This window comes from Podarcis muralis, chromosome 1, assembly GCF_964188315.1.
Source record: "Podarcis muralis chromosome 1, rPodMur119.hap1.1, whole genome shotgun sequence".
NCBI lineage: Eukaryota > Metazoa > Chordata > Lepidosauria > Squamata > Lacertidae > Podarcis > Podarcis muralis.
In genome coordinates, this window is record NC_135655.1 from 1,797,202 (window position 1) to 1,824,897 (window position 27,696).

Consider the following 27,696-nt stretch of genomic DNA (forward strand, 5'->3'; position numbering starts at 1 on the left):
CGGAGTCCGCCCGCCCACGTGACCTCCGCTCTCCTCCTCCTCCCGTCTGCGCTGCTGTTGCCCCTGCCGGGCCTTGCGTGTCCCTCCGCGCAGGCGCAGTGGGCGCGGCCTGGGCGGGCTGCCTGAGGCAGCGGCTGAGGCGAGGCTGAGGCGGCGGCGGCGGCGCTGGTGACGCGTTTCCCTGGAGACGGCGATGCTCCCCTGCGCGGGGCCCGGCGGCGGGGGCTGCGGCGGCCTGGGGTCGGCGTGGCGTCGGAGCCGGGCGAGGCCCCGCGGGGGGTCATGGCCAGAGAGGAGCCCGAGGCCGGCGGCGGCGGGGGCGGCGGGGGCGCTGAGGCGGAGGAGCGGCCTGGGCGTGAGGCGGCGGGGGGCGGCGGCCCGTCCTCTTCCCCTCAGCCTCCTGCGGGCGAGGGGGGCCTGCGCTTCGGCCTGGTCCCGGCGGAGCTGCACGCGCGGCTGCTGGACCAGCGGGACTACCGGGGCCGCGTGGGGGCGATGGGGCAGCTGAAGCGGGTGCTGGGCGAGGCGCCGGCCGCGTCCCTGGCCTGCCTGCCGGCGCCCAGCCTGCTGGGCCTGCTGAGCCTGCTGCGCGCGCTGCTGGACGACTCCAACTTCAAGGTGGCGCTGGGCGCGCTGGAGGCGCTGCGGCTGCTGGCGGCGCGCCTGGGCCCGGCGGCGGGGTCCCGCGCGCGGCTGGAGCCGCTGGTCTCGGCGGCGGCCAAGGTGCTGGGCGACGCCAAGCTGGCCGTGCGCCAGGAGTACCGCCAGCTCTTCCTGGCGCTGATGCGCGCGGCCGGGCCGCAGCCCGTGCTGGACCTGCTGCTGCGCCCCGAGCACCTGCGCCACCGCAACGCGCGCGTCCGCGAGGTGGTGCTGGCCATCTCGGTGGCGGCGCTGCTCACCTTCCCCTCCGAGGACTTCCAGCTGCCGGCCCTGGCCGCCGCCCTGGCCCCCGCCCTGGCCGACGCCAAGCGCCGCGTGCGCCACGCCGCCCTGGAGGCCTTCGCCGTGCTGGCCTCGGCGCTGGGCCCCGCGCGGGCCGGCACCCTCCTGGAGGCCGTCGACGCCGTCGAGCTGCGCGGCGAGGGCGAGGGCGTGCTGGGCGCCGTGCAGGCCCGCCTGGCCCGCAAGACCCTGCCCCGCCTCACCGAGAACTGGTTCGTCGAGTACGCCGTGCCGCTGCCCGACTCGCCCCACGCCGCCGCCGGCCCCTGGCCCCGCGGCGCAGACACCGACTGGCTCCTGGAGCAGGGCAACCGCATCCAGAGCGCGCACAGCGGGTCCGCCAACGCCGCCGGACTCGCGCCCTTCGCCGAGCAGGGCGGCTGCCCCCGGAGGGTCCTCAGCGCCGGCAAGGGGAAGCTGCCCTGGGAGAGCGACAGGCCTGCCCCCGCCGCCCCCGCCGGGCGAGGATGCTGCTTCGCCAAGGCCAGCGACGCTGCCCCGGTGAGTCCCTGCCTTCCGGGCAGTCTGCAGCACAGCTACCCATGCTTTTAGACATGCATCGATTGGGATCACCGGTGCATTCAGTTTTACAAGCGTCTCAGACGGCTAACCCCTTTCCGTACCCCAGAAGGGCGCCAGGGGGTCGTCACACATAGTTTGGGAAGCTGGTTTACTGTCATAGACCAGTAGCTGAAAGACAAAACTGTAGAAAGGAGGTAAAGTAACTGTAAAAACAGAAAGACAAAAGTTGCTGACCAACAGGTTAAAACAACTCAAGTGGTAACTACAGTGGTACCTCTGGTTACAGACGCTTCAAGTTACAGACTCCGCTTACCCAGAAATATTACCTTGGGTAAAGAACTTTGCTTCAGGGTGATAACAGAAATCGCGCTGTGGTGACAGTTGGAGACACCATTAGCTAAAGTGGTGCTTCAGGTTAAGAACAGACCTCTGGAAGGAATTAAGTACGTAACCAGACATACCACTGTATTATTAAAGCGATCAGGTTGAAGACTTCACAGGATTTCATAAATGGAATACTAGTGGTGCCTCTCTAAGGCTCACTGTCCTTGTTTTATCAGGGAGGAGAGGTGGAACCAGGGTTGCTCTTGCCCTCTTGTGCATTTTGCACCTGGCTATTGGCCACTTGCGACCAAGTGAAGACGCCTGGGTGCCAGGATGGCAGCTGACATCTTCACTGTCTGGCTGGCACACAGCAGCATATATTTGTTGCCATGCTATGGTGCGAGTCAGATTTTAGCTGGAGCTGACAGGAGCTGACATTTGTCATCTTGAAATAAAAAAGGCACCTAAACATTCCATTAGTGCACCTGTAACCTAGGTTTAAGGGGCTATATGGCGAATAGCTTTTATATCTCTAGTGTGGGATTTGAATCCTAGCCCAGCACTGCTGGTTGCATCCTCTCCAAGATTGGCTCTTGCAAGGCGGTGCTGATGCTGAAGCATCACGTCCCTCTGTTGAAAGGCTTCTGCACCCTGCAGTAGCTGAGGGTGGGGACACAGGGTTTCCCCGGTAGATTCGTAATCTGGGGAACCGGGTTCGCGTCTCCGCTCCTCCACATGCAGCTGCTGGGTGACCTTGGGTTAGTGACACTTCTCTGAAGTCTCTCAGCCCCACTCACCTCACAGAGTGTTTGTTGTGGGGGAGGAAGGGAAAGGAGATTGTTAGCCTCTTTGAGACTCCTTTGGGTAGTGATAAAGCGGGATATCAAATCCAAACTCTTCTTCTTTTTTCGTTATAGTGCAATGAAGAGAGCCATGGGGGTGGGGGGAAGCTTGGCATGTGGTTTAGAGAAGCAGGTGTGTTGGATGGGGCAGCTATAGAAGACGGAGTGTTCTTAGTTCAAGGTAGGGCGACAAAAGAAACATTCATAGCCTTTCCACCAAGGAACTCAAGGTGGCATGTGCGGTTCTCTCCCCCCCCCCCTTCTCGTTTTATCCCCACAACAGCCCTGGGAGGTAGGTTAGGCTGGGAGAAGGCAGTGACTGGCCCCCAAAGTCACACGCAGTGAGCTTCATGGCCGAATGTGGGATTTGGACCTTGGTCTCTCCCAGGTCCTATTCTGACACTTGTAACCACTATACCACCACTGGCTCCCATAGGGTAGGTCAAGAAGAGGAAATGGCTATTCGCATTTTCTCCAAACTGGCCCCTGCCAAGTGGTGTGGATGCTGCAGCTTCAATGGTGTGGTCTTCACGCACAGGAGCCGAGGGTTTTGCTGGTGCAGCAAAGAGCTGTGGGGAGGGAAAGCTCAGCAGACAGTTTGGAGAAGCAGGTTCATTGGCATCCATAGAAGAGGGGGCAATCTTTAAAGTGCAAGGTGGGGTGAGGAAAGGGGCATTATGACTCTAATATGCCTGTGGTTAAAGGTTCAGCACGTTAGAAGCTTGACTAGCGGTTTTTTTAAAGGTAATAACTTTTAGCTACCCTTCACACACTTCTTGTCACATCCTTGGAAATGTCTTCATAGGAGCTAATGGTGAATGGCTTCCCTGGTCCATCTACCCAGATATGTTTAGGTTACATTAGCTGAGATCAAAAAGGAGGGTGGGATTTCTTTTTACAAAAGCTCATTTGCCTCATCTTCTGGAGGCAGTATTTCATACCCCACAGACCACTAGACAAGTAGCTATTTGCAAGCTTGTGCTATCCATTATCGTTACTATTTTATTATGTGCTGACCATCCTTCATCACTTATAGTGATCTAGATCAGTGGTTCCCAATTGGTGATCTGCAGCACCCTCCCCCAGGGGGTCTGTGGCACATACTTGTCAGCTGTCCAGGACATCCCCTTTTGGGGCACTGTACTCTTGCACAGGTCACATGACTAACCAGATTCAGCATAAAGTGAGGCTCAAATTGAAGCTTGAATTTTACAGGTATCTGTAGAATTTCAGGGAGGAATTATTTGGTGGTTTCTCCACTGTAATTTTGCTTAAAGATTATACCTGAAGGAGCGTCTCCACCCCCATCGTTCTGCCCGGACACTGAGGTCCAGCGCTGAGGGCCTTCTGGCGGTTCCCTCACTGCGAGAAGCCAAGTTACAGGGAACCAGGCAGAGGGCCTTCTCGGTAGTGGCTCCTGCCCTGTGGAACGCCCTCCCATCAGATGTCAAGGAAATAGACAACTCTCTGGCGTTTAGAAGACATCTGAAGGCAGCCTGGTTTAGGGAAGCTTTTAATGTTGATGGACTACTGTATTTGAATATTTTGTTGGAAGCCACCCAGAGTGGCTGGGGAAACCCAGCCAGATGGGTGGGGTATAAATATTAAATTATTACTACTACTGTATTATTATTATTATTATTATTATTATTATTATTATTATTATTACTACTGGGCTTGTTTTTTGTTACTTACTGAAAACTTTAAGTTTTTTAGGTTTTTCTTCTGTATTTTAAATGTTTGTCAATTGAAAGATGGATTTAAGAAGTATAATTCTCATGGTTGGGAATTGATTCTTGAAAGTAGCAGCAAAAATGTTTCCCAGGATCATGGAGCAAATTAATTATTACCTTCAGGCACATTCCAGTGAGCTTATATTTTGCTACAAATTAACACAAGTTGTTCAGTAATAGCTGAAAGAATTTATAATGAGGAATGTTCATAGTGATCCAGTAACAGTAGTGAAAGGTAGGAGAAGACCAGCAGCCGCAGAAATACTGAGAGGAAGAATAATATAATGAAAAATTCCTCTCGGTTTGTCCAATCAGCTTGCAGATTGTTCTGTTAGAGTGTGCTAGAAATTTAATCTGACTCCCAATTTCTAAAGGTAATCGGGTTTGAGCTGTCCCAGAGACTGATGGTATGGTACTTGAAAATGCTATAACTTTTGTAAGAAACATTTATCCTGCAGGCTCCCAAGGTCCAGATTCAGCACAGTTGCCCATTGCATGTGACCACGTCGCTTTTTAGTTTTACAAGGACGAAGGCGGAATGGCATTTTAATACCTCCTCTGTCCTGGTTCTCTTGCAGCTCTCGCCATCAAACGATTTCCTGCAGTCTCCAAAACTGAGGCCTTCACAAGGTAAGTGCTACATATGTGTGCAGACCCAAGTGACTCACTGTCATTTGATGGTGCAAAGGAAGAGGGGTCTCTATCCTCCAGATCGGTCCTTTGCTCTTAATATGACACAGAGGATGGCGTTCCTCACCCCCAACTCCGTGCCGAATCTGGGAGAAGTGCTTTCTGCTAAACCAAAACCACAATTGGCTAACAACCCAGTAGATTTTATCACAGTCCTTTTTTAGAACCCATTGATCCTGCCACATACTGGACTGATTTGGCTAAGCCATGGTTTGTTTGAACATGTAAACTCTGGCCAGTAGACTTAACTGTGGTTTGTTTCAGCGATAGGTTGGCATTGCATCTGAACCCAACATCATTACTTAATCTCAGTTTGTTTGGCCGCTCCATACCAGAAGCCAGCCAAGCTACAAAGGCACATGACAAGAGCCTTTTGCTGATCTGTAAGGCAACCTGTGATTTGTTGAACAAACCATGGCTTCCTGTTACGAGTGAACAGCTGTTGTCAGTAGGGATTTCGGGGGGGGGAGTGCTCACACAAAGCAGGGTGGATAAAAATCAGTGATTTAAAAGAAATAAATCTGATTTTTTTAAAAAAAATAAGATTTTTTAAAATTTAAATTGGATTTGTAAAATAAAATGCTTTTGGAGGAAATTTAAAAATAGTTTTCTATTTAAGTTACAATATAGTCCAAAGGCTATTCATCAGGAAATAAGGATTTGTTTTAAGTTTTTCATGTGTGCTAAAGCTCAGTCTGTTTTTTTTTAAAAAAAACCATTTAACATCAGTTAAAAAACATGGATGCATATGCTGTAATGTTCTTGTTTTAGTTAAATAAATTGTTTAAATTGTTATTAAGGAAATTATTGGTTTTCTCTTTCCAATAAAGTACAGCAGAAAAATTGTCCAAATATAAACAGTTAACTTATTGAACCTCACAATAATTTCATAATTATCGTTCTATGTATTTCTAATAGTATAACCAAATCAGTAATTTTTGATATAACTGTAAAAACTACCCTGAAAATTTATTATTCAAAAAATGAAACCTTCATCTGGTTGTAAATAGTAAGGAGTCTTTCTGGAAAAAAATAAAATAAAAATGATTTAAATCAAGTCTTACTGACTAGTGATTTAAATCTTGATTTAAATTTATTTGATTTAAATCAAATCTACCCTGAATGAAAGAGCAACCTGAGCACTAATTTGGCTGCTTTAAGGAAATGACCCTGAAGAAGCTTCTTGTTGTCCTGGAAACCTTTCCAAGAATCTTGGTTCTTTGGGGAAAGCCCTAGACATTGAATGAAAAGCTCTATGGAAATAGCCCCTGAACTTCTTTTAAGAAAAGGTTGTTGTAATTATTCCTCCATTGCACAGTTGAGTTCTTGCCTTTTTGAGTTTTTCTCTCCCATCAGAAAGGTACTGTCTTTATTGTCTTTTCTTTGCCTGTGAAAAACTTTTGTCTTCCAGCAAGCCTTTTAAGTGGTCTTTGCTGGCACAGAAGTTGCGTTGCTATATATATTTATTTATTGGTGGTAGTTTTTATTACTAAATTTTTCTGGGCTGTTTCATGGGAAATGGCTATTAAATAATTTCCCCCTTTTTAACAACTGGGGGAAAGTTCAGAGTAACAAGTGGTGGTGATGTGAATGCCTGGGAGTTGAGCTGGAGCCAGCCCACATGTTATTTTCCTACCTATGGGTACATTCCTTCCTTCCTTTTAAATTGGCAGTCATTTATTTTTGAAATGAATGTGTGAGCAAAGCATTTTTCTTATTTGGCGAGTCCCTCATCTTTAGGAGAGACTGAACTACTTCTAAATCTCTCCTCTTCGCAGAACTGCCAGCTATTTCTTATTCCTTTGCATTTGTGTAGAAAACGTGGTCTTGGCGGGGGGCAGCTCACTGAACCCCACTGTCTGTCTGGGTTAGGGGTGGGGAACCTCCAGTCCATGGGCTGAATTCTGTCTGGCACAGGTTCTGGTTTGGCCTGTGAGGCTGTTTTCCCCAGACCACGACCACCTGCCCAACATCATACACTATGCCAGGTGTGTAGCAGGTAGAGTCGTGGGTTTGATTGAATGCACAACTCAGTTCCCCATAGCGAACTTGAGCATACCAGTTGAAGTCACCACCCATCGGCTGGCAGCCTGTGACTTCAAGCCTACTAGGTCAGGTGCATGACTCAGTTCCCCAGTGAATTGAAATAATTCCCTAGTGTTCTTTAAGCTGCTGCTGCTGCTGCTGCTGCTGCTGCTGCTGTTGTTGTTGTTCTTGACTCTTCGTGACCCCCTGGACCAGAGCACGCCAGGCACTCCTGTCTTCCACTGCCTCCCACAGTTTGCTCAAACTCATGTCCAACCATCTCGTCCTCTGTCATCCCCTTCTCCTTGTGCCCTCCATCTTTCCCAGCATCAGGGTCTTTTCCAGGGAGTCTTCTCTTCTCCTGAGGTGGCCAAAGTATTGGAGCCTCAGCTTCAGGATCTGTCCTTCCAGTGAGCACTCAGGGCTGATTTCCTTAAGAATGGATAGGTTTGATTTTCTTGCAGTCCATGGGACTCTCAAGAGTCTCCTCCAGCACCAGAATTCAAAAGCATCCATTCTTCGGCGATCAGCCTTCTTTATGGTCCAGCTCTCACTTCCATACATCACTACTGGGAAAACCATAGCTTTAACTATACGGACCTTTGTTGGCAAGGTGATGTCTCTGCTTTTTAAGATGCTGTCTAGGTTTGCCATTGCTTTTCTCCCAAGAAGCAGGGTTCTTTAAGCTAGTGGATCTGAAAGCTGTAACCAAACAGCAGGCTATCCCTGGAAAAGTGCTAGATCTGCGGAGAAGCTTCCCAGTAGCTCAGCCAGGTGGATCTCTGGGGCAAATGCGGGGAGGGGAGATGCTGCAGCTGACTTCAGGTGTGTTTAACTGGTTCGTAGGAAGTTATTGCCAGGCCTGTGCCAGTCCTTGAGCAGGAGAAGTTAATGGAGTGAGTCTGGAATGGTTAGCATATTTGTAATAGTGACTCCTGATAAAGTTTTTTGCGCTCTCGTAATAAGGAGCCGAGCTTTATCACTTCCCACTTTAGTACTGAAAAGGCCATACTGGACAAGACCAGACTTGCTTTGCTCCCTTTTATTGGCAGTGCATTGTGCACCTGCCTCTAGGTGGACTGTGCCAGTTTAGAGGGACTTCGGAGTTCATTTAGGATGAGCTCAATTAGAATGCAAGTGTGTGTGTTTGAGGGGGGAAGCAAGAGATGTGAAACTACTGGATTACTTTCAGTTGTCTATGTTTTGTTTCTTTTTAAGGGCTGCTTTTGATTTTTATCTTTCCCTGTCCTGGATCGATTAGGGCAAAAAGTACTTAGGAGAAACTGCTGTGCCCCAAGGAAAAAGAACTCTTGTCTTTTCCGCATCTTGCCAGTTAAATTATTCTGCCTTGTGCACATGAAGAAAGCTTGTTGTAAGGTTGCCTTGGGAGCTTCTTCACACTTGGTGCTGGGAACTCTCAAGGGACATTCCAGAGTCCCCAAAGGAGTGTGTGAAATCCCAGAAGAGGGGCTGTGTGCTTGCGTGCCTGTGTGTGGTCTCTTTGCTTGCTAAAGTTACTTTAAAGTGTCACTGCTTATGGAAGCATACTTGACTGTCCTTTCTTTTTTTCTTGAAAGGTGTGATGGCCTCTCATCAGCCTCATATTCCAGGAAAATGCGGGCTGCTTGGTTTCTCTCACACTCGCGGGAAGAGCGGCAGTGTGGATTCTGATCTGCAGTTTCTAGGACTGAGCAACCCCTGGCAAGATAAAGGTATTTGTAGAATGACCATCTTTTAAGCATTTGTGCATGCCAGACCCATTCCAGCATGACCTGTAGCACTCTGTTGGGCGGGTCAGATCTGCATTGCAAAGCATATAAGGGGATGGCTTGCGTTGATCCAGATTATTGGTTCAACCAAGAGCCAATGTGGTGTAGTGGTTAAGAGCGATAGACTCGTATTCTGGGGAACCGGGTTCGCTTCTCTGCTCCTCCACATGCAGCTGCTGGGTGACCTTGGGCTAGTTACACTTCTCTGAAGTCTCTCAGCCCCTCAGAGTGTTTGTTGGGGGGGGGGGGAGGGAAAGGAGAATGTTAGCCGCTTTGAGACTCCTTCGGGTAGTGATAAAGCGGGATATCAAATCCAAGCTCCTCCTCCTCTTCTTCAAACTGGCGAAGCACTTGCAATGGTTTTCTGGGCCATGAGCAGAAGTCTTTTCTGGCTTTCTGCTGTCTGACATCTTTAACCTGAGGTGCACAGAGCATGTGGATGATGGCAGAAGTGTAGCAATAATAATAGGACTCACTATGTTCTGAAGCCCTTCAAGGTCAAAGCTCTGTGCTCTATATTACTTCCTCATGCAGTGCGTGCATGCATGGGTCAGTTTCCTCCTCTGAAATGAATGGTGAGCCCTTGCAAGCAGTGAATACCTAGCGATGGCAGCTGATGCGCCTTTTCTTCTTCTTTTGCTTGTTAGGAAGCAGGAACACTGGCAAAGAGCATGAGGAAAGTATGGAGCCCAGCTCATTCAGCCAGCCTTGGGCACAGGGCCCTTGGTTCTTGCTCCAGCCCACCTGCTTATTCTCCAAACCTATAGGGCAGAATTACATCTGCAGTAGGGAGCAAAGAAGGAATAAATTATGGAGAATAATTTATGCCAGTGAAGCCAAAGTGGCAAGACCCGTTTGTATGTCACAGACCATCAGTTAAGCAAAGTAACGTGTCCTTTTTGATATGCTTATGACTTCAAGGAAAATCTCTCGGTGTGACTTGTGCTTGAAGATTGGTTATCAGAAAGGTTAGACAAGAAATAGTTTTAAAATGGTTGTGTTTCCTTTCATGCTTCTTTAACCTGGATTGTGCATTTCTTTCCCCCTCCCAACCAGTGTGTGCCAGCCTCAGTTTCACCAGCAAGCCTCAGCGGACCTTCTGCAGCCCCCCTGAGCATGCACCGCCTCTCCTGGGCTCCCACCCCAGCCAAGGAGCTTTCATCCTTCCATCCTACCCATTCTCATCGCCCAGGCACAGTCCAAAGCACACCTCCCCTCCTGCGGACTCACTCAAGAAGTCTCAAGACTTCTCTAATTCCTGGCCTCTGAAGAGTTTCGAAGGGCTTCCAAAACCTAGTCATCAGAAGAAGTTTTCCAGCCCGATGGCAGGAGAGGACGCAGGTACGAGCCCTGGTGGAAATAGCTTGATGCAGTCTCCAGTAACACGTGCTGAACCTGCTAAGGGAGGGTTGCCAAAGCCGAAAAGAGAAGGAAAAGGAAGGTGCCACCTCACCTTGCTGCAATCCAGTCTCCACCAAAGGGGGGGGGGGTCTTCCTGGGCCCCAGGAGGGAGGAGGGAGGCTGAGGTCAGCACTGGCAAGAAGCAGACAACCATGGAAATCTCTGCGTTTCGCCTTTGCACACTGCTTCCCACACACACTTCCTTTATATGTTACTGCTCAGTCACTAAGCATCTACCCAAATAGGGGGAACCTTTCTTTGCCTCTAGAAAGGGGCTGTAGCTTCAGGAGTTGGCAAATTCCAGAGAAAGGGAGTTTCACAGTCGGCGAGTAATTGGCATTGTGACAAGCGGGAGAAGAAGCCGTCTCGGGGTCTGCAGGGCTCAAGTCGTTGAGGGATTTATAGGTCAAAACCAGCATCTTGAATCATATCTAGGAGTAGGAATATCTATTAAAAGCCAGTGTCGACTGTGCATCAGTAGTGCAGAACGTCGTTCCCTTCTGTATATGAAAAAACTCCACGTTTAAAATGTTCTGAACATGTGTTCTCTTCGTGTGTTTTCTGACGCAGAGGCAAAGCCACAGGATACGCCTCCCATTCAGCTGAAACCTGCCTTTGTGAGATCGCCGGCTTCGCGGAGAGGCCTGAGTGGAACAAAACCAGTGCCTCCCATCCCCAGGGGCCTTAGTCCCTTACCTGACAGAGTGGAAATCAACGTAGTGGGACACAAGAACGGGGAGCCAGAAGACATCTGGCTGAATGAGAGGGACAGGAAGCTGGCCATCGACCTTTCAGAGTTGAATGTCAATGAAAAGGAGCTGGATGAGGAAGAGGTGGGGGCTCAGTGTGCTCTTTTTACTGTTAAGAAAGGGTGAATAGCAAAATTATTTTCCTGGGCTTCCCATAGGATGTATACACGTGGCCAACACAGGTTTGTTTGTAGTTTCTGTATTCCACGTTGCTTTCTTATCGTAGGCACTGCTGGGAGGGAGGGATGAGATGATGCGTCTTTTAAGCAAAATTCCCGCTCCTCACTCCAGCACCCATTCATAGGCAGGCAGCATATAATTCTTTAACCTCACACTTGCGCTTCCTCACAGCGTCCAGCTGGGATCACGTCTCTTCCCTCCTTTTCAGATGCAGAGTTCTCTCCGCTCCTTGCGTAACAGCGCCGCCAAAAAGAGAGCAAAGCTAAACGGCAGCACTTCCGACCTCGAAAGCCCAGACTCTGTCCTGAAACTCGACCTGACCTCAGAGTCTCCTTCTTGCTTGTCGTCCCCAAGCACCAGCTCCTACAGCGAAAGTGGGGTGTATAGCCAGGAGTCTGTGACATCCCCGCTTTCGACAGCCCCTCAGGGAATGAGAACAATGTGAGTGTCATTCATAGCACGAGGGGGGAATCCACAGGCGGGGGGGGGGGAGGTTTCCTTATCCCATCTGGGCCTTTTCCTGGAGGTGGTGATGCCAGGGACTGAACCATCTGGGACCTCCTGCATTCAAAGCAAGTGTTCATTCACTGAGCTGTAGAGGAGCAGTCCTTGCTTTCTTTTGGAGACTTCAAGGGTTGCTGAGCACTGATGGGGTTGGCTGGGGACATGTTATACCAGTGTTCCAGAATATGCACTTGCTGGAGCCTTCTGGGTGCCATTCTCCGGGCAAGGCTCAGTGGTTTGTGCTCCTTGTCCCTCATTTGAACTCCTATAAACAACAGTTAAAGCAACAGCATGTGCATAGAAGCAGTTCATATCCAAGGCAGACACCAACTGGGATAAAGGCTTTAGAAGGCATGTTGAAAGACAATCTTGAACTTGCCATCCTTCTTCTGGGTGCTGGGAGCTGCTCTTAGTGGCTGTTCTGTGCGCAGTGAAACACCCACTTGGAGGGATGGTGTCTCTGGGCCATGTGAAGAATTTGCTCCATTTCCCGTGTATTCTCAGTCCTCGGAGAGCTGGTTCCTTTCTGCAAATTCTCTCCGATGAGTAATAGTGAAAGCTGGAGCACTTTGCTGGGTAGGAATGAATTAACAAAAGTGCCTTCCTTTCTGCCACAGGTCGGACATATTCCCTCTCGTTGGAGGTAACTCCCAGCCAATGAAGCTCTCACCAACACGGAATCGAGGTCCTATAACTGTGGAGCAGAGTCCCACCACAGGTAGTCTGTAGGGCACATAAGGATAGGATAGATTTAATGGAGTTGTTCTTTTTGCAGTGTCTCTAGATGCTCCAGTGGGTCTCCCTTTGTTGACCTTCCGGGTCATCGAAAGAGGGTGGGCAGGCAGCAGCCATAGACCCAGCCAGCTTTTTAATGTGGATTTGCAATCAGGTCACATCATATGTAGGGGTTGGGCTCTAAAGGTTGGGCATAATAATGTGGAAATGCATATAGCAAAAATTGCCTTTGCATTGGCCGGGAAAGAAAGGGAAGCCTCTTGCATGTCTCTGCTGGCTCCCCTCCTCCCCAGAAAGGATGGAGGCAGGCAGGCAGGCAGAGATGGGAGCAGGAAGGCGGGCAGAGAGTGATGCAGGCAGAAGAAAAAGGCTGGAATGGAGCTGCAGCTGGGCCTGTAAAGTTGAATTTGTGTAAATACAATGCACATATAATGTGACTCAATTGTACAGTGGTGCCTCGCAAGACGAAATTAATTCGTTCCGCGAGTTTTGTCGTCTTGCGATTTTTTTCGTCTTGCGAAGCACGGTGTCAGAAAAGTTTTGGAAAAGCTTCAAAAATCACCAAAGTCTTCAAAAACCTCAAAAAAGGCTACCACACCGTGTGCTATGAGTTGCTCCTCGAAGTCAAGTTTCAACTGTATTAACAGTGTTAAGAAAATGGAAACATAGGGGAAATCGTCTTGCGAAGCAGCTCAAAAAACAAAAAACCCTTTCGTCTAGCGAGTTTTCCGTCTTGCGAGGCACCACTGTATTGCCGGGAGGGGTCAATACAATCTTATAAATATTTGAAGACTACACATTAAGAAAATAAAGGCACTGCAAACTGTCAGCATATTAATTTTGATGTCCTAGAATGACTGTACATAAATATACATGCTTTTTATGAGATTTGCCTTAAAGAAGTTAATAACAACTTTGACTTGGTGTTTGGCTGGTATTGGATCAATTTTATGAAGCAATGTTTCTAGTAGTGGAAAGTTTTCTACCCCAGCCACATTACCTACTGGATGTCCTGCTACTTTCCCAAACATGTACTGAGACCTAAATTCTAGTTTCCCTTGAACTGTCTCCCAAAGCCCATCTCATACATATGTTAACTCTTTTCACCGGGTTGTGACAAAAATTCATAGTCTCCTGATTTTTGTCTCCTGACAAAAATTCGCCAGGCAGGCAGACCTCCTGCAAGCAGTTTGTACATGCAGAATTCACACTCTGGCCAGCTTGGGACTGTGGCATTTGCAAAATTAGGTGGCTTCCTGTGTTGCTCTTGGGAACAATTTGCTGTGGATTCTGCCTTCCAGGGATCATGTTTCATGAGAAAGCAGCTTCCAGCGTGAGCATCAGCGGCCAGCGCCTGAGCTACGGGAACGGATCAGGAGACTATGAAGAGGACAGACAGAAAGTGGCATCGCCCGCCATCCTTAAAGGGCAGAGTAAAGAGCACCAAAGGCACTGTAAATCCACCAAAGGTGAGCAGGTGGAGGGTGCTGGAAGGGAGGGGCTTCGACTCTATTCCTCTAAGCTTGGGCCTGAATCCTCTCTTAGTCTTCCTTTCTGATGCTCTGTGTGTGTGTGTGTGTGTGTGAGAGAGAGAGAGAGAGAGAGAGAGACAGAGAGAGACAGAGAGAGAGAGAGAGAGAGAGAGAGAGAGAGAGAGTAAAGTGCTACCTTCAGATGCGGTAGAATCTAGCTTTTCATTTTAAGGTTAGGCAGGAGGAATGTTTCTGGGGGGGATGGGAGTGACGGCACACGCTTTGGACCTGATCCAGAGCTGTGCGGTGCTGCAGTAGGCATGCAGGTCCTCCGTGAGGGCATTTGCTTCCCTGTCTTTGGTTAAGGCTCCAGAGGGTAAGTGGAGGCCCACCTTGTCTACTGGATCCACTGGTTTCGGCTGTTGATATCGGATGCCAAACCAGAAAGGAACTTTCTCAATGTCATGGATGCAAAGCACAAATAACTTAATGAGGAATTATAGGTAGTCTTAACACCCGGTTTTTGTTTGTTTTTCTAGGGTTTACAGGGCCCACTTCGAGTTTACAGCAGCTAACTAGCCTAGACTTCATTTCACCGAGTGCCTTGTCAGAAGACTCTGTAGTCATTGTTGGAAAAGGTATTTCGAACAAGCACTTCTTGATTACAATTCCTCTTATGCTGGCCTGAAAGATTGTCTCACCCCTTATGCAGCCAGTCAGTCAGTCACTGGGCTCTGCAGGGCCTCCTTCAGAAACCATCCTATCAGGAGGTCCACTCCACCCAGTGGAGGAACTGGGCCTTTAGTGTTGTCTCTCCCCTTGAATATTGGACAGGTGCCATCTCTGTTGCCCTTTCAGCACCAACTGAAGATCTTCCTTTTCCAATAGCCCTTTTAAATTCCCAGTCTGCATCTGGAATGAAAGATGTTCTTAAGATGTTTAATCGCTTTTGCCAGCCTGGACTCGTTTGTGGGGAAAAGAGTGGGATATAAATTTCATTAATAAATAAAATGATCAGGAAGGCTTAAAATATATTTTGCTTTATCATCCTTCTCCCCCACCCAACTCCTTTGTATGTGGTTTTTGTTGGAGTGGGAGGTCACATGGTCCTGTGCAAACATTGCTTGCTGAGCAAATGGTAGCCGTGCTTGCCTTTTCCTGCTGGCGATAAAAGAGGCAAAGAAAGGTAGAAAAGAAAACAGTTCCTGTGCACATTGAATGACCTCGGTGCTGTCGTCTTCTTTTTTAAACCTGTGCATAAAATGGTTGTGTTTAAAGAAATAATGTATGCTATAAAAAACAACAACAATCATCATGCGTGTTGGATCTTTCACGATAACCCAATGAGCCATATATGTCTTTTTAGGAGTGTTTGGAAGCCCGCCTTCAGCTCCGCTAAGTTACGGCCAGTCCCTGATATTCTCCATGGAGAATGGAGATGCACCTTCGTTCAAGCAAAGCATGGAGCCGCTCTCCGGGATCTACGGGAGAGCCGTCCAACAGCAGAACCCTGCACTTTATTTTGATGTGGAAAACGAAAGAGATGTAAGAATGGAAAATACGTTGCAGAAGGGGGACTGTCACAAAGACAAGCTTTCTGAAAATGCATAATGCACCTGTGTGCCATGGTTGCTACGATCGCATTTTGTTCTTGTTGATGTTGTTTAATGTGTTAATGTTGCATGTGGCCAGAAACACGCCTACAGATAATGGGCTCAGGAACTCATTGCAAATAGTTCCTGAGGCATACTGCAGCACAGTGACAAATGCCAGCATGATCCCATTCTGTTACCCTAAAAGGTTCCAGCAAGTTTAAACAATAAAGCACAACCTTTTTTTCACTAGGCTAGATAGTGCTGAGCACGGCCCTATTTTATTCTTAACTCTGCGCTAAAGTATATGCTACAGCCGTCTGCAGTCTCTTAGCAATTGTTGACCTCTCAATAACTGATCACTCAGATGCATCTGTAGCGTCTTGCAAAGTGCATCAGAGTTAACATTGCCGCAAATAACGGTGTTATTTGCATGACTGTTTCTTGAATCATCCTGTTTTTCTGCTGTGGAAATGTTATTTGAGTACCAGAATGGTGTGTGTGTGCGTGTGTTTGTTTGATTGAAAAGGTGAGGAAATTATTGTGAGGGAAAGGGGACTTGTTTTGTTTCTCACTGAAGTGCTATGCCACTTCATCCATTAAGATCTTGTTGGCCTCCAAGAATGAAGTCAGACTGCTGGAGAATCCACCAATAATATTCAGAAATTTTGACTTTCAGGTGTCTCTTGAAGACTTTTTATGCCAACGGTCCTTCATAGGTATTTTATTTTTGATGAGCCTGGCATCATTTTTTGTTTTAACATTGTATGCCACCTTGATATTTTTTGATACGGTGGGTATAAAAATACTTACCATAAAAAAGTGCACTTTCCTGTTCTATGCAGATGAAAGTTGCCTTATCCAAATCTGCCCGGGAGAAGATGAGACAGAAGAAGAGAGAAGAAAAAGAATATCAGGAAGTTAGAGATCTTGAAAGAAAGGAATCGCACACTTGGGACCTGCTTAAGCACAATGAATCGGAGAAGAAGACAACCGAAACCAGTAAGCCAAGTTGTTGTTTTTAACTGCTCTTGCAATGCCACTTTGTAAATACGCCTCTGAAAGTCACTGACCTGCAAGTCCAGCTCCATCACTTATTTCTGTGCTGTGCGTGGAGGGAGAGGCCTTTCTTCCTCTGGCAGGCTGCTTGGTCTCTGTGTGCAGATCGCAAAGGAAGGATGAAACACTGAAAGCAACAGTGCTTTAAGATCCATTGAGCTCTGTTTCTTACTCCAAATGGGATTTCTTTCTGGTGTGGTTTGGGGTGTGCATATCACTTGTTTCTCTAAATCGTCTGGGAGCTGTACAAAGATTAAAAGAGGCTTGTGATTTAAGTAACTTATGGAGATGTGCTGTTAATGAAATCTGGTTCTTTGCCCTCAGGAAATGCTGCTTTCAGTCCTCTCTTGAAGAGAATGTCAAGTGTAAAAAGGGCACAGCCTTCAGTCTTGCTAGAATCAGGTGAGACTTCACAGCTCAGATATAAAAAAGAGATAGTTGCCGTGTCGCGTATTGTGGGGCGTCTCAGATAGGTTGCTTCTACCGTTGGGAACATCTGGGGCTGGGTCTGCCTCTGGTTGCTCTGCCTATGCAGCCACATGCTCATCATGTGCTACTGGTCCCATTGCACTTTTGAATCACCAACTGGGCAATGCTTGCAGGGGAAGTCTCTCCGGGTCCACGAATGCAGTTGAAAGACCGGGTGCTGTCTGTCACGCACAGTCCAGAGATAATGGAACCATCCGAACTGAGACCCTTCCCTAAACCTGATCTTGCTCTTTCGGAAGCCCTGCATTATCTTGCGGAAGACGACTGGTATGTGTCCAATGTTATCTTTCTCTTCTTTATTTTTATTGACTTTGTCATGCAATCAGCAATTAGAATTGAAGTCCGCTCTGTGCTGCTTGCATAGCTTTGTGTTGTTTCCGTTTTCAAACACAGGGAGAAGAAGATTGAAGGCCTGAACTGGATCAGGTGCCTCTCTGCCTACCACCCTGATGTCTTGACGGCAAAGCTGCACGAAACCAGCCTGTCTGTTGTTCAGGAGGTTAACCTCACCTCTCCTATCTAGATCTTTTCCTGCAATTTCTTGGCGGATGGTTTTGAGGGGATAATAATAAATGTTTATTTATTCCCTGCCCTCCCCGGCCAGAGCCAGGCTCAGGGTGGCTAACACCAGTAAAATTACAATAAAAACATAATATGGGGGGGGGGGATTTAAAATACTGGTTAAAATGCAATTTAAAATGTAGCCTCATTTTAATAGTACCCCATACATCAAAACCATAAGGGGAGGGAAACATAAGGGTGAGACTGAGTCCAAACCAAAGGCCAGGCAGAACAGCTCTGTCTTGCAGGCCCTGCGGAAAGTTGTCAAGTCTCTAGTCTCTTGTGACAGAGCTTTCCACCAAGTCGGGGCCAGTACTGAAAAGGCCCTGGCCCTAGTTGAGACCAATCTAACCACCTTGTGACCTGGGACCTCCAAAGTGTTGTCATTTGTAGACCTTAAGGTCCTCTGCGGGGCAGACCAGGAGAGGCGGTCCCGTAGGTACGTGGCAAAATCCTAACCACGATGCAGTCCCAGCTAGGAGGGCTTAGGGTCACAGCCTAAATTTGCCAGCGCATTGGGCAGCCGAGAATTTTATGTACCACGCTAGATACTGAAGTTGGGATTTTGCTTGGCTTCTTTTTTATGCCTGTCAGTGGGATGCGGGTAAAATACTATATTTTTTGTGCCTGTTCTGGTCTACCAAGCCTAAGCAAAGGTGGTCCTTGAATTTGGTCCCTCTAATTCCATTGGCCTTTTCTAATGGACTGAGTTGGGGCTGCAGGTGCTTCTGAATTCCAGGATGACAGCCATGTTACTTTATAGTAGCAAACAAAACCTTGGAGCAGTTTGCAAGAAATTAAAATTATCAGTAACAATAAGTGGTTAAAACCTTTGAAAGGAAATTAAAATCAGCAGTAAACTAAAAGGAGATTGAAACACATCAGCTTTTACATGTCTATGTTGGCTTGCCTCAACAAAAATGTTTTATGCAGGTGCTGAAAAAACTATAGACAGTACACCTGCCTAGCATTCATAGGCAAAGAGTTTTAAAGTGTGGGTGCTGCCACACAGAAATATTTTTCTTTAAAAAAATTCGGACCTGTTATGTGACACTTGTAACTAGTGCCAGTTCTGCAGACTGAAGTGGTGGGCCCTTTGGGATAAGGCAACCCTGCAAGTAAACTGTTCCAAAGCTGTTAAGGGTTTTATATACCAGTATACACCTTGAGCCTCACCCAATAGCAGATCTCTGAGCACACATGTTATGTGCTGACAATGACTCCAGTCGGCAGTTATGCTGCAGCGTTCTGCACTAACTGTAGCTACCAGGTCAAGTACAAGGAAAGCCCCACATAGAGTGCATTGCAGTTATCCAGTCCTAGAAGTCCCTGTTGCCTGAACTACTGTGGCCAAGCTCTCCCACTCAAGGATCAGTTGTAGCTGCCATGCCAGACACTGGGCCTCCAGTGGCAAAGCTGGACCCAGGAGCGTCCTCAGACTGCAATCCTGTCCAGCACAGGCAATTGACTATTTTTTCAAGACTAGGGAAACATTCTCAGTGCCTCTGCTGTCTCGTCTGGATTTAAGGCAACCGTTGCATTTTGCCACCATCATCTGACTCAAGGTCTTTTCTTTCGCACAGGTGAAGAATTTGCGTTCCGTTGTTTCCCGAGCTGCCGTGGTTTGCTTAGGGGACTTGTTCAACTACCTGAAAAAGAGCATGGATCAAGAACTGGATAACACGGTGAAAGTCCTTTTGCACAAGGCTGGGGAATTGAACACCTTCATTAGGGAGGATGTGGACAAAGCCTTGAAGGCCATGGTGAACAACGTGACACCAGCACGGGCGCTCTCGTCTCTGATCAATGGAGGCCAAAGGTGAGCAGCCTCTGGGACTCTTCAGAGCTTTCTCCTGCTTCTTATTGCTCCTTTGTAGGCCTCTTCGTTGTCAAACAAATGTAGATCATAATAAGAGCCAGTGTAGTATAGTGGGCAGAATGTTGGACTAGGACCTGGGAGATTGGGGTTCAAATCTGCACTTGACCATGGAACTCACTGGATACGACCTTCGGTCAGTTGCTACCTCTCAGCCTTACCTTCCTCATGGGGAGGAGGAGGAGGAGGACTAAGTGTGTCACCTTGAGGCCTTGGAGGAAAGGTAGGGTATAAATGAAATGAAATAAATAGCAGTAGTTAAGCCTTGCTGTGTGAGCTCCACTGGAAGAAATGGGACTCGCACGAGAGCACTATTGAGATGAAGTCCGGTTAGAAATGTGTGCAAGCTGTTTTGAAAGGTGTGCTTGGTAGAAAGTTAGGACAGGCAAATTCCATGTGAGTGCAGAAGCCCCGTCACATAAACCATTCGCTCATCACACTCCAGAAAAGTATTTCTTTCCTGCAGCAGAACTTTGAGAGAGCTGCTTTAATGCTTCCCCTCATGAGCAACAGTGATTCATTGGAGTTCTTCCCTGGTTGCTGCTGCTTCTGCATGAAACAAAACTGCCGGTTGGTGAAAGGTTTCATGTCAGCGCATTCCTACAAGGCACCTGCTCTCTGGTCCAGATTGCGTTGGGAGAATGGAGTGGGGCTGATGATTGGTCAGCCAGCCAATTGGTCAGCCAGCTGCTTTAACTCCAGATGATCTCCACATTGCTGTGATCAGCAGCTTAAAGGAAGGGTTCCGTTGTGCAGCTGTGGAAGTTTTCAGGGTCTGCTTTCAAAATCATTGTTTCAAGGCCAGATAGCCACACACTTCTCACTTGCAGATGTTTTCCTTTCTTCTCGTTCCCATTAGCCACTTGAACACAGCAGTGAGAAGATGTGCAGCCCAGCACTTGTCAGATGTGGTGGAGCACATGGGGCCGGGCCGAGCGTTGTCGGGCATTAAGGATGTGACCGACAAGCTTCTGTCTGCAGTAGCCAAATTTGTCCAAGACGGATCACAAGAAACAAGGTGAGTGAGCAGATGCAGAGCCAAAAGGAATATGGGATGCTGTGACCTCCCAACTTGTCTGGAAACCTATATTCTAGCTTTGCACGTGAAGAAATGTGAAGATGTAATGGCAGAAATAGTTGGCGGATCAGAGACCGGGAAGGAAATGAAAGAAGCTCAGGTCACATTTTTTCAGCTGATTTTTCAAGCTTGAAAAATCTCAGTATAAGCTTTAGAAAACACCATTTGAAAGTTTTCTACATTTCTAAACTAGTTCAAAACGAGAGCATTGAATAAAAGTGCAGTTTGTCTTCCAGCTGCTGCAGTTTTATGCATGTTAAGTTCATGCAAATTGGTTCATCACTAGAGGCTCCATATGCAAATTACTGATTGACATCTGGCTCCAAATACAGTTATTGTCGTGATTCCCAACTTTTGATCTCACTGCTCTTAGTGCTCCTTTTTTTACACATGCAGAGAATACATTTTGTATGTACATAATTAGCAAAGCCAAAATAATTGATATGAGCAAGGTTTTATATGAATGCCTTCCTGTGGTTCATTGTACCATTGGAATTGTTGGAAGAGGGACCCCAAGGTTCATCTAGTCCAGCCCCCTACAATGCATGAAACATGAGCCCTCAAATGCTTCACAGATATGATATGGGGTGTGTGTGTGTTATTGAGTTGTTGTTTTTATTTTGATTATATATTTTGTGGTTTTATATTTTGATTTTGTTCTGTGAACCACCCTGAGACCTCTGGGCATATAAATAATAATAATAATAATAATAATAATAATAATAATAATAATAATAATAATAATAATAATAATACTGTACATTTTACACGAAAGACATCTTTACTTAGAGCATATATTTATAGTGCTTTGTAATGTACATTCCAGGGATGTGGGGCAGGGTGTGAACAGCCGAGATCTACAGGTGAAGGACAGTATACAAATTTAATAAAGGAACAGACAGACAGACAATGAGTCTGTAACTGAGCTCCAGTATCCTCAGTCAAGCATTATTATTGTTGTTATTTTACTAAAGAATCTGGCCTGACAGACGCGCATTGTGTTATGTTCATGGGTGTAAATCTACTCAGCTGATTTGTGGTGGGTGCAGGTACTATGGACGGAAGATGCTCTTCACTTTGATGACACACGCAGACTTTGACAAGATGCTTGAAAAGTATGTGCTGCCAAAGGACTTGCCTTACGTGAAAGAGACTGTCAGCAGCCTGCGGCAGAAGGTAGGCAGTGAAGAATGTAATGCCATGTATAAAAACAAGAGGCGGGGAGATTGTTAGATTTTGGAAGTAGTAATGAACTGACCGCTACTGCCAAGGTTTTGCCAACTTGACAATTCCAGCTTCTCTTTTAAAGAGTCGGACAGACAGCAGAGGCCTTTGTCTTCTCTGTGTTCATTGGTTGTCACTTAGATGACACCTTTGTATCCCCACCTTCAATATCCAGAAATACTTTAGACCATCTTTGAGAGGTGACACCTGGTACTCTTCCTGAGGAACAATCCTTAGTTTAATTATCACAGACAGTGAGGAAGCTCAGTGGTCTTCCCTCATTAGCTTTTCACAAGTCCTGCTTTCAGTCCCTGGCTTGTAAGATAATTAGTTGGTCCACGTTATAAACCATGTGTAGGCAAACTAAGGCCCAATCGCCTTCTCAGTCCGGCCCGCAGACGGTCCAGGAATCAGCGTGTTTTTACATGAATAGAATGTGTCCTTTTATTTTAAATGCATTTCTGGGTTATTTGTGGGGCATAAGAATTCCTTCATTTCCCCCCAAAAAATATAGTCCGGCCCCCCACAAGGTCTGAGGGACAGTGGACCAGCCCCCTGTTGAAAAAGTTTGCTGACTCCTGTTATAAACAGACACAGTTATTGTTTGCTGCTGCTTTTATTATCTGTCTGAGAAACTATCCTTGGAGGCTAATGGATTGTTTCAGAAACTGACTTACTGCTTTTAGAACCCTGCAACTAATGCCTTTTCCACCAGTTAGGTAGAGAATGTCTCATAAATATTTTTCCTTGTGCATCCCAAAAATTCACTCTTGGGGTGGTGGAGGGAACCCCTGAAACGCACTTGGCGGGAGATAGTTCTGTCTGGCAAGTTGATGTGCTTGTGCAGATGAAATATTTGCAGTAGCACAATGTTGAATCCTACCCTTAATTTTTTACCCAGATGCCCTCTTGGAGTTGTATCCAACATTAATCCTACTCAGAGAAGACCCCTTGAAGTTTGTAGACATGACTATCTTCGGCTCATTCATTTTAGTGGGCTTTCTCTGAATAGAACTTAGTTGGCTGTAACCCTCCCTGTCTTTGTAATGCAATTTCAGGGTCTGGGAGAGATGCCGATAGTCACACCCTCAGCCAAGGGCGGAAGAAGGGGTCACACCAGCAACATGGACAATTCGAGATCAGCCTCTGTGTCGCGAGAAGCCCTCAATGCTGGCGACAGGTACAGTTGTGCCTTCCTGCTTCAAAAGCTTGGGGGGGGGGGCACACATGGGCTAAGGAGTTGGGAATCTCTCCTGCGTAGCTCTAGAATCTATTGAACTCTATGGGCCTTCTCCGAAGTTATTACAAAGGCTGCAGAAGCAGGCAAGTTCCGCTGCAAAACCTCTTGACGTTGTTCTTTTCAGCAGAGAGATTAGAGAAGTACGCGAAATGCCCCGGAAATTAGCTCCCCGTAACGCCTTGGAAAGTGCGGAATACGTGAAGGTCATAACGACGCTACTGAATGCAAAAGATTTCCGGGATCGAATTAATGGAATCAAGCAGCTGTTGGCAGACACAGAAAATAACCAGGACCTTGTTGTTGCAAACATTGTGAAGGTAACCGTAGAAAGAAAAAAACCCCAACATCCTTGTTGGAGCTAGCAGGGGATCCCATAGAGCAGAAACCAGGAGATTTAAATTGGGAAATATCATGGCTCCGAGGGGAAAGGGAGAGTCGCTCTAAACAAAGGAGGAGCCTGCTTGACCCTATAGGTAGAAGCACAGCTATATAGGGGGAGAAATGATGTGTCAGGGGTTTGATCCTGTCGTCTACTGCAACTGAAATAGCTCCCTTGAGTTGGGAAGGGCAGGGATTGGGTGTGGCATCTTGTGGCCCCACCACTGAAATGTACATGGAAATGCAAGTGTGTTCGATCTCTTCATGGGACTTTGCATGCCCTGCCCTCCTCCTGGACACATGGCTCTGCTCACCCCTTTGCACCATGGGATTTGGACCAAGACCCCCTCATGGCCTGGGCACCAGGTTTAGACACCAGGGACTGTCGCTTGGGCTCTCCCTGGCACATTGATGTGTTGCAGAGCCTTTGACAAAGTTAGCCTTTTCAGTCATGGCTCTCTATAAAATGGTCAGTAAGAATTTACCACACTGCAGAATGAGCAGGAGAACAGGTCGTTTAGGAGCCTGGTTTCCCTGTTTCCTTTTTGATTATCTGATATTAACTTGTTTTTCATATATCTGCTATTTCTTGAACAAAAGAAGCCCAGAATTCTGACTGTAGTGTTCAGAGATGATGGGATGCACGCTGACCAAAGCGGTCTGCAGCCTCTTCCTTTGTTTTGCCCTCCCCACAAGTGTTGGGAGTGCGCCGCTTGATATGTGTGCTGTTGTCATGGGGCATCATGGGCTGGTCAGCTCACTGCATCATCATCATAATAATAATAATAATAATAATAATAATAATAATAATTTATTATTCATACCCTGCCCACTCTGGGCGGCCTCCAAGCACTTTAGCTTCCCTAAACAGGGCTGCCTTCAGATGACTTCTAAAAGTCTGGTAGTTGTTGTTCTCTTTGACATCTGCTGGGAGGGCGTTCTACAGGGCGGGTGCCACTACCGAGAAGGCCCTCTGCCTCGTTCCCTGTAACTTGGCTTCTTGCAGTGAGGGAACTGCCAGAGGAAAGGGGCTTCCAGCTGTTGTGGTCCTGTGCCCTTGTCTAGATCTTTGATGCCTTCAAGTCCCGCTTGCACGACTCCAACAGCAAAGTCAACCAGGTGGCCCTGGAGACGATGCACCGCCTGATTCCTCTGCTGAAAGAGAAGCTGTCCCCCATTATCAACATGCTGATACCTGCCTTGGTGGACAACAACCTGAACTCCAAGAATCCAGGCATCTACGCCGCTGCCACAAACGTCATCCAAGCCCTTTGTCAACACTTAGGTAACGGGACCTTTTCAGCTACCAGCCACGCTTCAGAAAACAGGGTTGCGAAAAGGAATTTGCAGCAGGTTTGGGGCTGAGCATCCAGGAACTCTTGTTTCTTTTTCCATTGCTCAGTTTATGCATCTGTTCATTGTGTGTTGGCACACTGGCACTCAAGGGGGTGGAGGAATGATTCCAAACTGGAGCAGGCCTCCAGCCAATTCTGGTGTGTGTGTGTGTGTGTGTGTGTGTGTGTGTGTGTGTGTGTTTAGGATTCCAAAGGCCTCGTTCTGTGCACTTCCCTGCCAGGGAATGCCAAAATAGCCCCTTCCTGGCTATTCTGCATCAAACACAGGATATATGTAGCTCTCCTGGGACTCCCATTGAGTTGGTTTTCTGCCTCCCTCCTCTGCATCTAGACAACTACCTGCTGCTTCAGCCGTTCTGCACAAAGGCCCAGTTTCTGAATGGGAAAGCCAAGCAAGACATCACGGAGAAGCTTGCAGGTAAGGCTCTTCGTGCTTTGCCTTCGTACCCGGAGTTCGCCTTTCCAGGATGAGCCTGCACAGGACCTGCTTGCTCAAGACTCTTCACTGCTCTGCAGGGTCCGTGATGGTGCCAGGCAGCTTGGAAGGTTGTTGCCAACCTAAGGGATGTGAAACGAACGTGAAATAGCCCATTGACGTCCCATCCCATTATAACAGCTGAAAGCAGAGCAGGAGTTTAAGCTTGAGAACTGAGGAAGCCGCCTCACACAGAGTCAGGCCATTGTACAGTGTTACCTCGGGTTAAGTACTTAATTCGTTCTGGAGGTCTGTTCTTAACCTGAAACTGTTCTTAACCTGAAGCACCACTTGAGCTAATGGGGCCTCCTGGTGCCGCTGCGCCACCGGAGCACGATTTCTGTTCTCATCCTGAAGCAAAGTTCTTAACCTGATGTACTATTTCTGGGTTAGCGGAGTCTGTAACCTGAAGCGTACGTAACCTGAGGTACCACTGTACTGTCTACACGCATTGGCAGCAGGGGTCTCCCCTAACCCTACCTGGGGATTGAAGTCAAGGCCTGTGCTCTGCTGCTGAGCTGGGCCCTTCCCCACAAAGCTTGTTTGGAGCACTGTGGGCTTACCGTATTTTTCGCTCTATAGGAAGCACCAGACCATAAGACGCACCTTGTTTTAGAGGGGGAGAACAAGGGGAAAAAAATTCTGCCCCTTCAGCGAAGCAGCAGGAGAAGCGGAGCCCCTTCCATTTCTCCTCCCACTTCGCTGAAGGGGCGCTGCGCAGCTCTCCCTCTCTGCTGAAGCCAGGAGAGTCTTGCTCCCCCGGCTTCAGCAAAAGGAACCCAAAGCCTTCGGAGCGCAGTGGGAACTCGCGCTGCGCTCCAAAGGCTTCAGGTGGCTATCCCTGAAGCCTGGAGAGCCTGGAGGCTTCAGCGAAAGCAACGCAAAGCCTCCGGAGCGCGGAGGGAGCACTCCCTCTGCACTTCGGAAGCTTTGCGTTGCTATCGCTGAAGCCAAGGAGCCTGCATTCGCTCCATAGGACATACACACATTTCCCCTTCATTTTTGGAGGGGAAAAAGTGCGTCCTATAGAACGATAAATACGGTAATTGATGGGCTTTCCAGAAGATGCTCTGAGTTTGCATGCTTTCAGTTGCATTCTTGCTCAAGTTGAGCAGGCCAAGGCTTGAGGTGGAGAAGAGAGCCTTTGGTGTGACCAGTTACTCCCCCCCTCTCTCTGCCTCCCCCTTTTTGTTGTTCTGAATCCAGAGCTGGTGGTGGAGCTGTATCCTCGCAAGCCTCACGCCGTGGAGCAGAAGGTCTTGGTGGTCCTGTGGCACCTGCTGGGCAACATGACCAACAGCGGCTCCTTGCCCGGAGCCGGCGGGAATATTCGGACAGCCACTGCTAAATTGTCAAAAGCGCTTTTTGCACAAATGGGTCAGAACCTGCTGATCCAAGCTTCGTCCCAGTCCCCCCACATCAAAAGAACTCTGGAAGAATTCCTTGACCAAGCTACCTGAAGCAGACTGAGCAGGTGCAGGTGTGTGCATGAATAAATGCACCTACATGGACAGTACGGTTCCTACAGGTTACTGAATAACTGACAGCAAACCCTTTTCCATGGGGTCGAGTGGAGCACCCCCCCCCCTCTCGCTGCATTCCTTCACAGTGCCTGTGCTTTTCACGTGGAAGTGGATTTGGATTGACTGCTTTTAATTACTGGGTTTTCCTTCCCCCTGGTACACGTCCCAGGCCGAAACCAAAATCAGTATGATGCTTGGGAACTCTTCCCCCCTCTGGTGCTGTTCCAAGAATTCTGTGGAGTTGGGGAATGGATGTCTTGCGAAAGCAAAAGTCAGCTCTGCTTCTTTGCACTCTTCTGTAGACTCAGTGGGACAATGCCCTGTGTGTGTGCTAACGATGAGATTTTAAAAATAGGAATAGTTCTAATCATGAAATCATGTTATGACATGTCTTCTCATGTAGCCTTAAGAGGGGGGGGGACTTTTGAGAGGCACATTTATAAAGAACAGGGTTCTGTGTGATATTTGTGGGGGGGAAATGTATTTTTAAAATCAGTCCCAGTCATGATTGTGCAGTGTTCGCTTGCTTTTGCTGCTGCTGCTGTTGATGTACAACATCTGCTTGACAGTTGGGCATCATTATCTGCACACTCTTGTAAAACTTTTAACAGGTTATAATGAAGCATGTTGACCAAAATTTATAGAAAAGAAATAATTTTTACATATTTTGAACAACACATGTCTTAAAAGAAATGTCACGTGTTGAATATAGCTTCCATATTTTAGTGTGAAAAAATAATACTGAATTTTATCTCTGTCCAGAATTTATAAAGGTGTTAAGTTTTCTGCCCTGCTGTGCAATCCTCAGCGATCTAGTGCCAGTTGTTCCTTCTGCTCTCGAAATTTTACCATCTACAAGTACTGTATTCATTTGAAACACAAAAACAAAATGTTGTTAAAAAAATAAATGGATTTATTTCTGTAAAAATGATTCCCTCATGTTGCTAGACTTGAA

The 27,696-nt window shown here is 47.6% G+C and overlaps 1 protein-coding gene across 3 annotated transcripts; it reads left to right on the forward strand.

Annotated features, from left to right (window-relative positions):
• Nucleotides 1-134: 134 nt before the first annotated feature.
• On the forward strand, nt 135-27,672 carry TOGARAM1 (TOG array regulator of axonemal microtubules 1). Of its 3 annotated transcripts, none has more exons than XM_028750381.2 (22): nt 137-1,446; nt 4,945-4,996; nt 8,659-8,793; nt 9,907-10,191; nt 10,822-11,084; nt 11,389-11,621; nt 12,302-12,402; nt 13,721-13,888; nt 14,431-14,529; nt 15,258-15,436; nt 16,329-16,485; nt 16,867-16,944; nt 17,145-17,298; nt 17,425-17,530; nt 19,176-19,411; nt 20,328-20,486; nt 21,596-21,722; nt 22,829-22,950; nt 23,135-23,327; nt 24,454-24,673; nt 25,075-25,161; nt 26,425-27,672. In XM_028750381.2, the coding sequence occupies exons 1-22, from the start codon at nt 283-285 to the stop codon at nt 26,676-26,678; spliced, it is 4,572 nt and encodes a 1,523-aa protein (XP_028606214.2). In that variant the 5' UTR covers nt 137-282; the 3' UTR covers nt 26,679-27,672. The 3 variants fall into 3 exon arrangements, with proteins under 3 accessions (XP_077789551.1, XP_028606214.2, XP_077789499.1); XM_077933373.1 differs by having other exon boundaries at nt 23,138-23,327; XM_077933425.1 differs by lacking the exons at nt 23,135-23,327; nt 24,454-24,673; nt 25,075-25,161; nt 26,425-27,672 and adding an exon at nt 22,672-22,726 and having other exon boundaries at nt 135-1,446.
• The last annotated feature ends 24 nt before the right edge of the window (nt 27,673-27,696 follow it).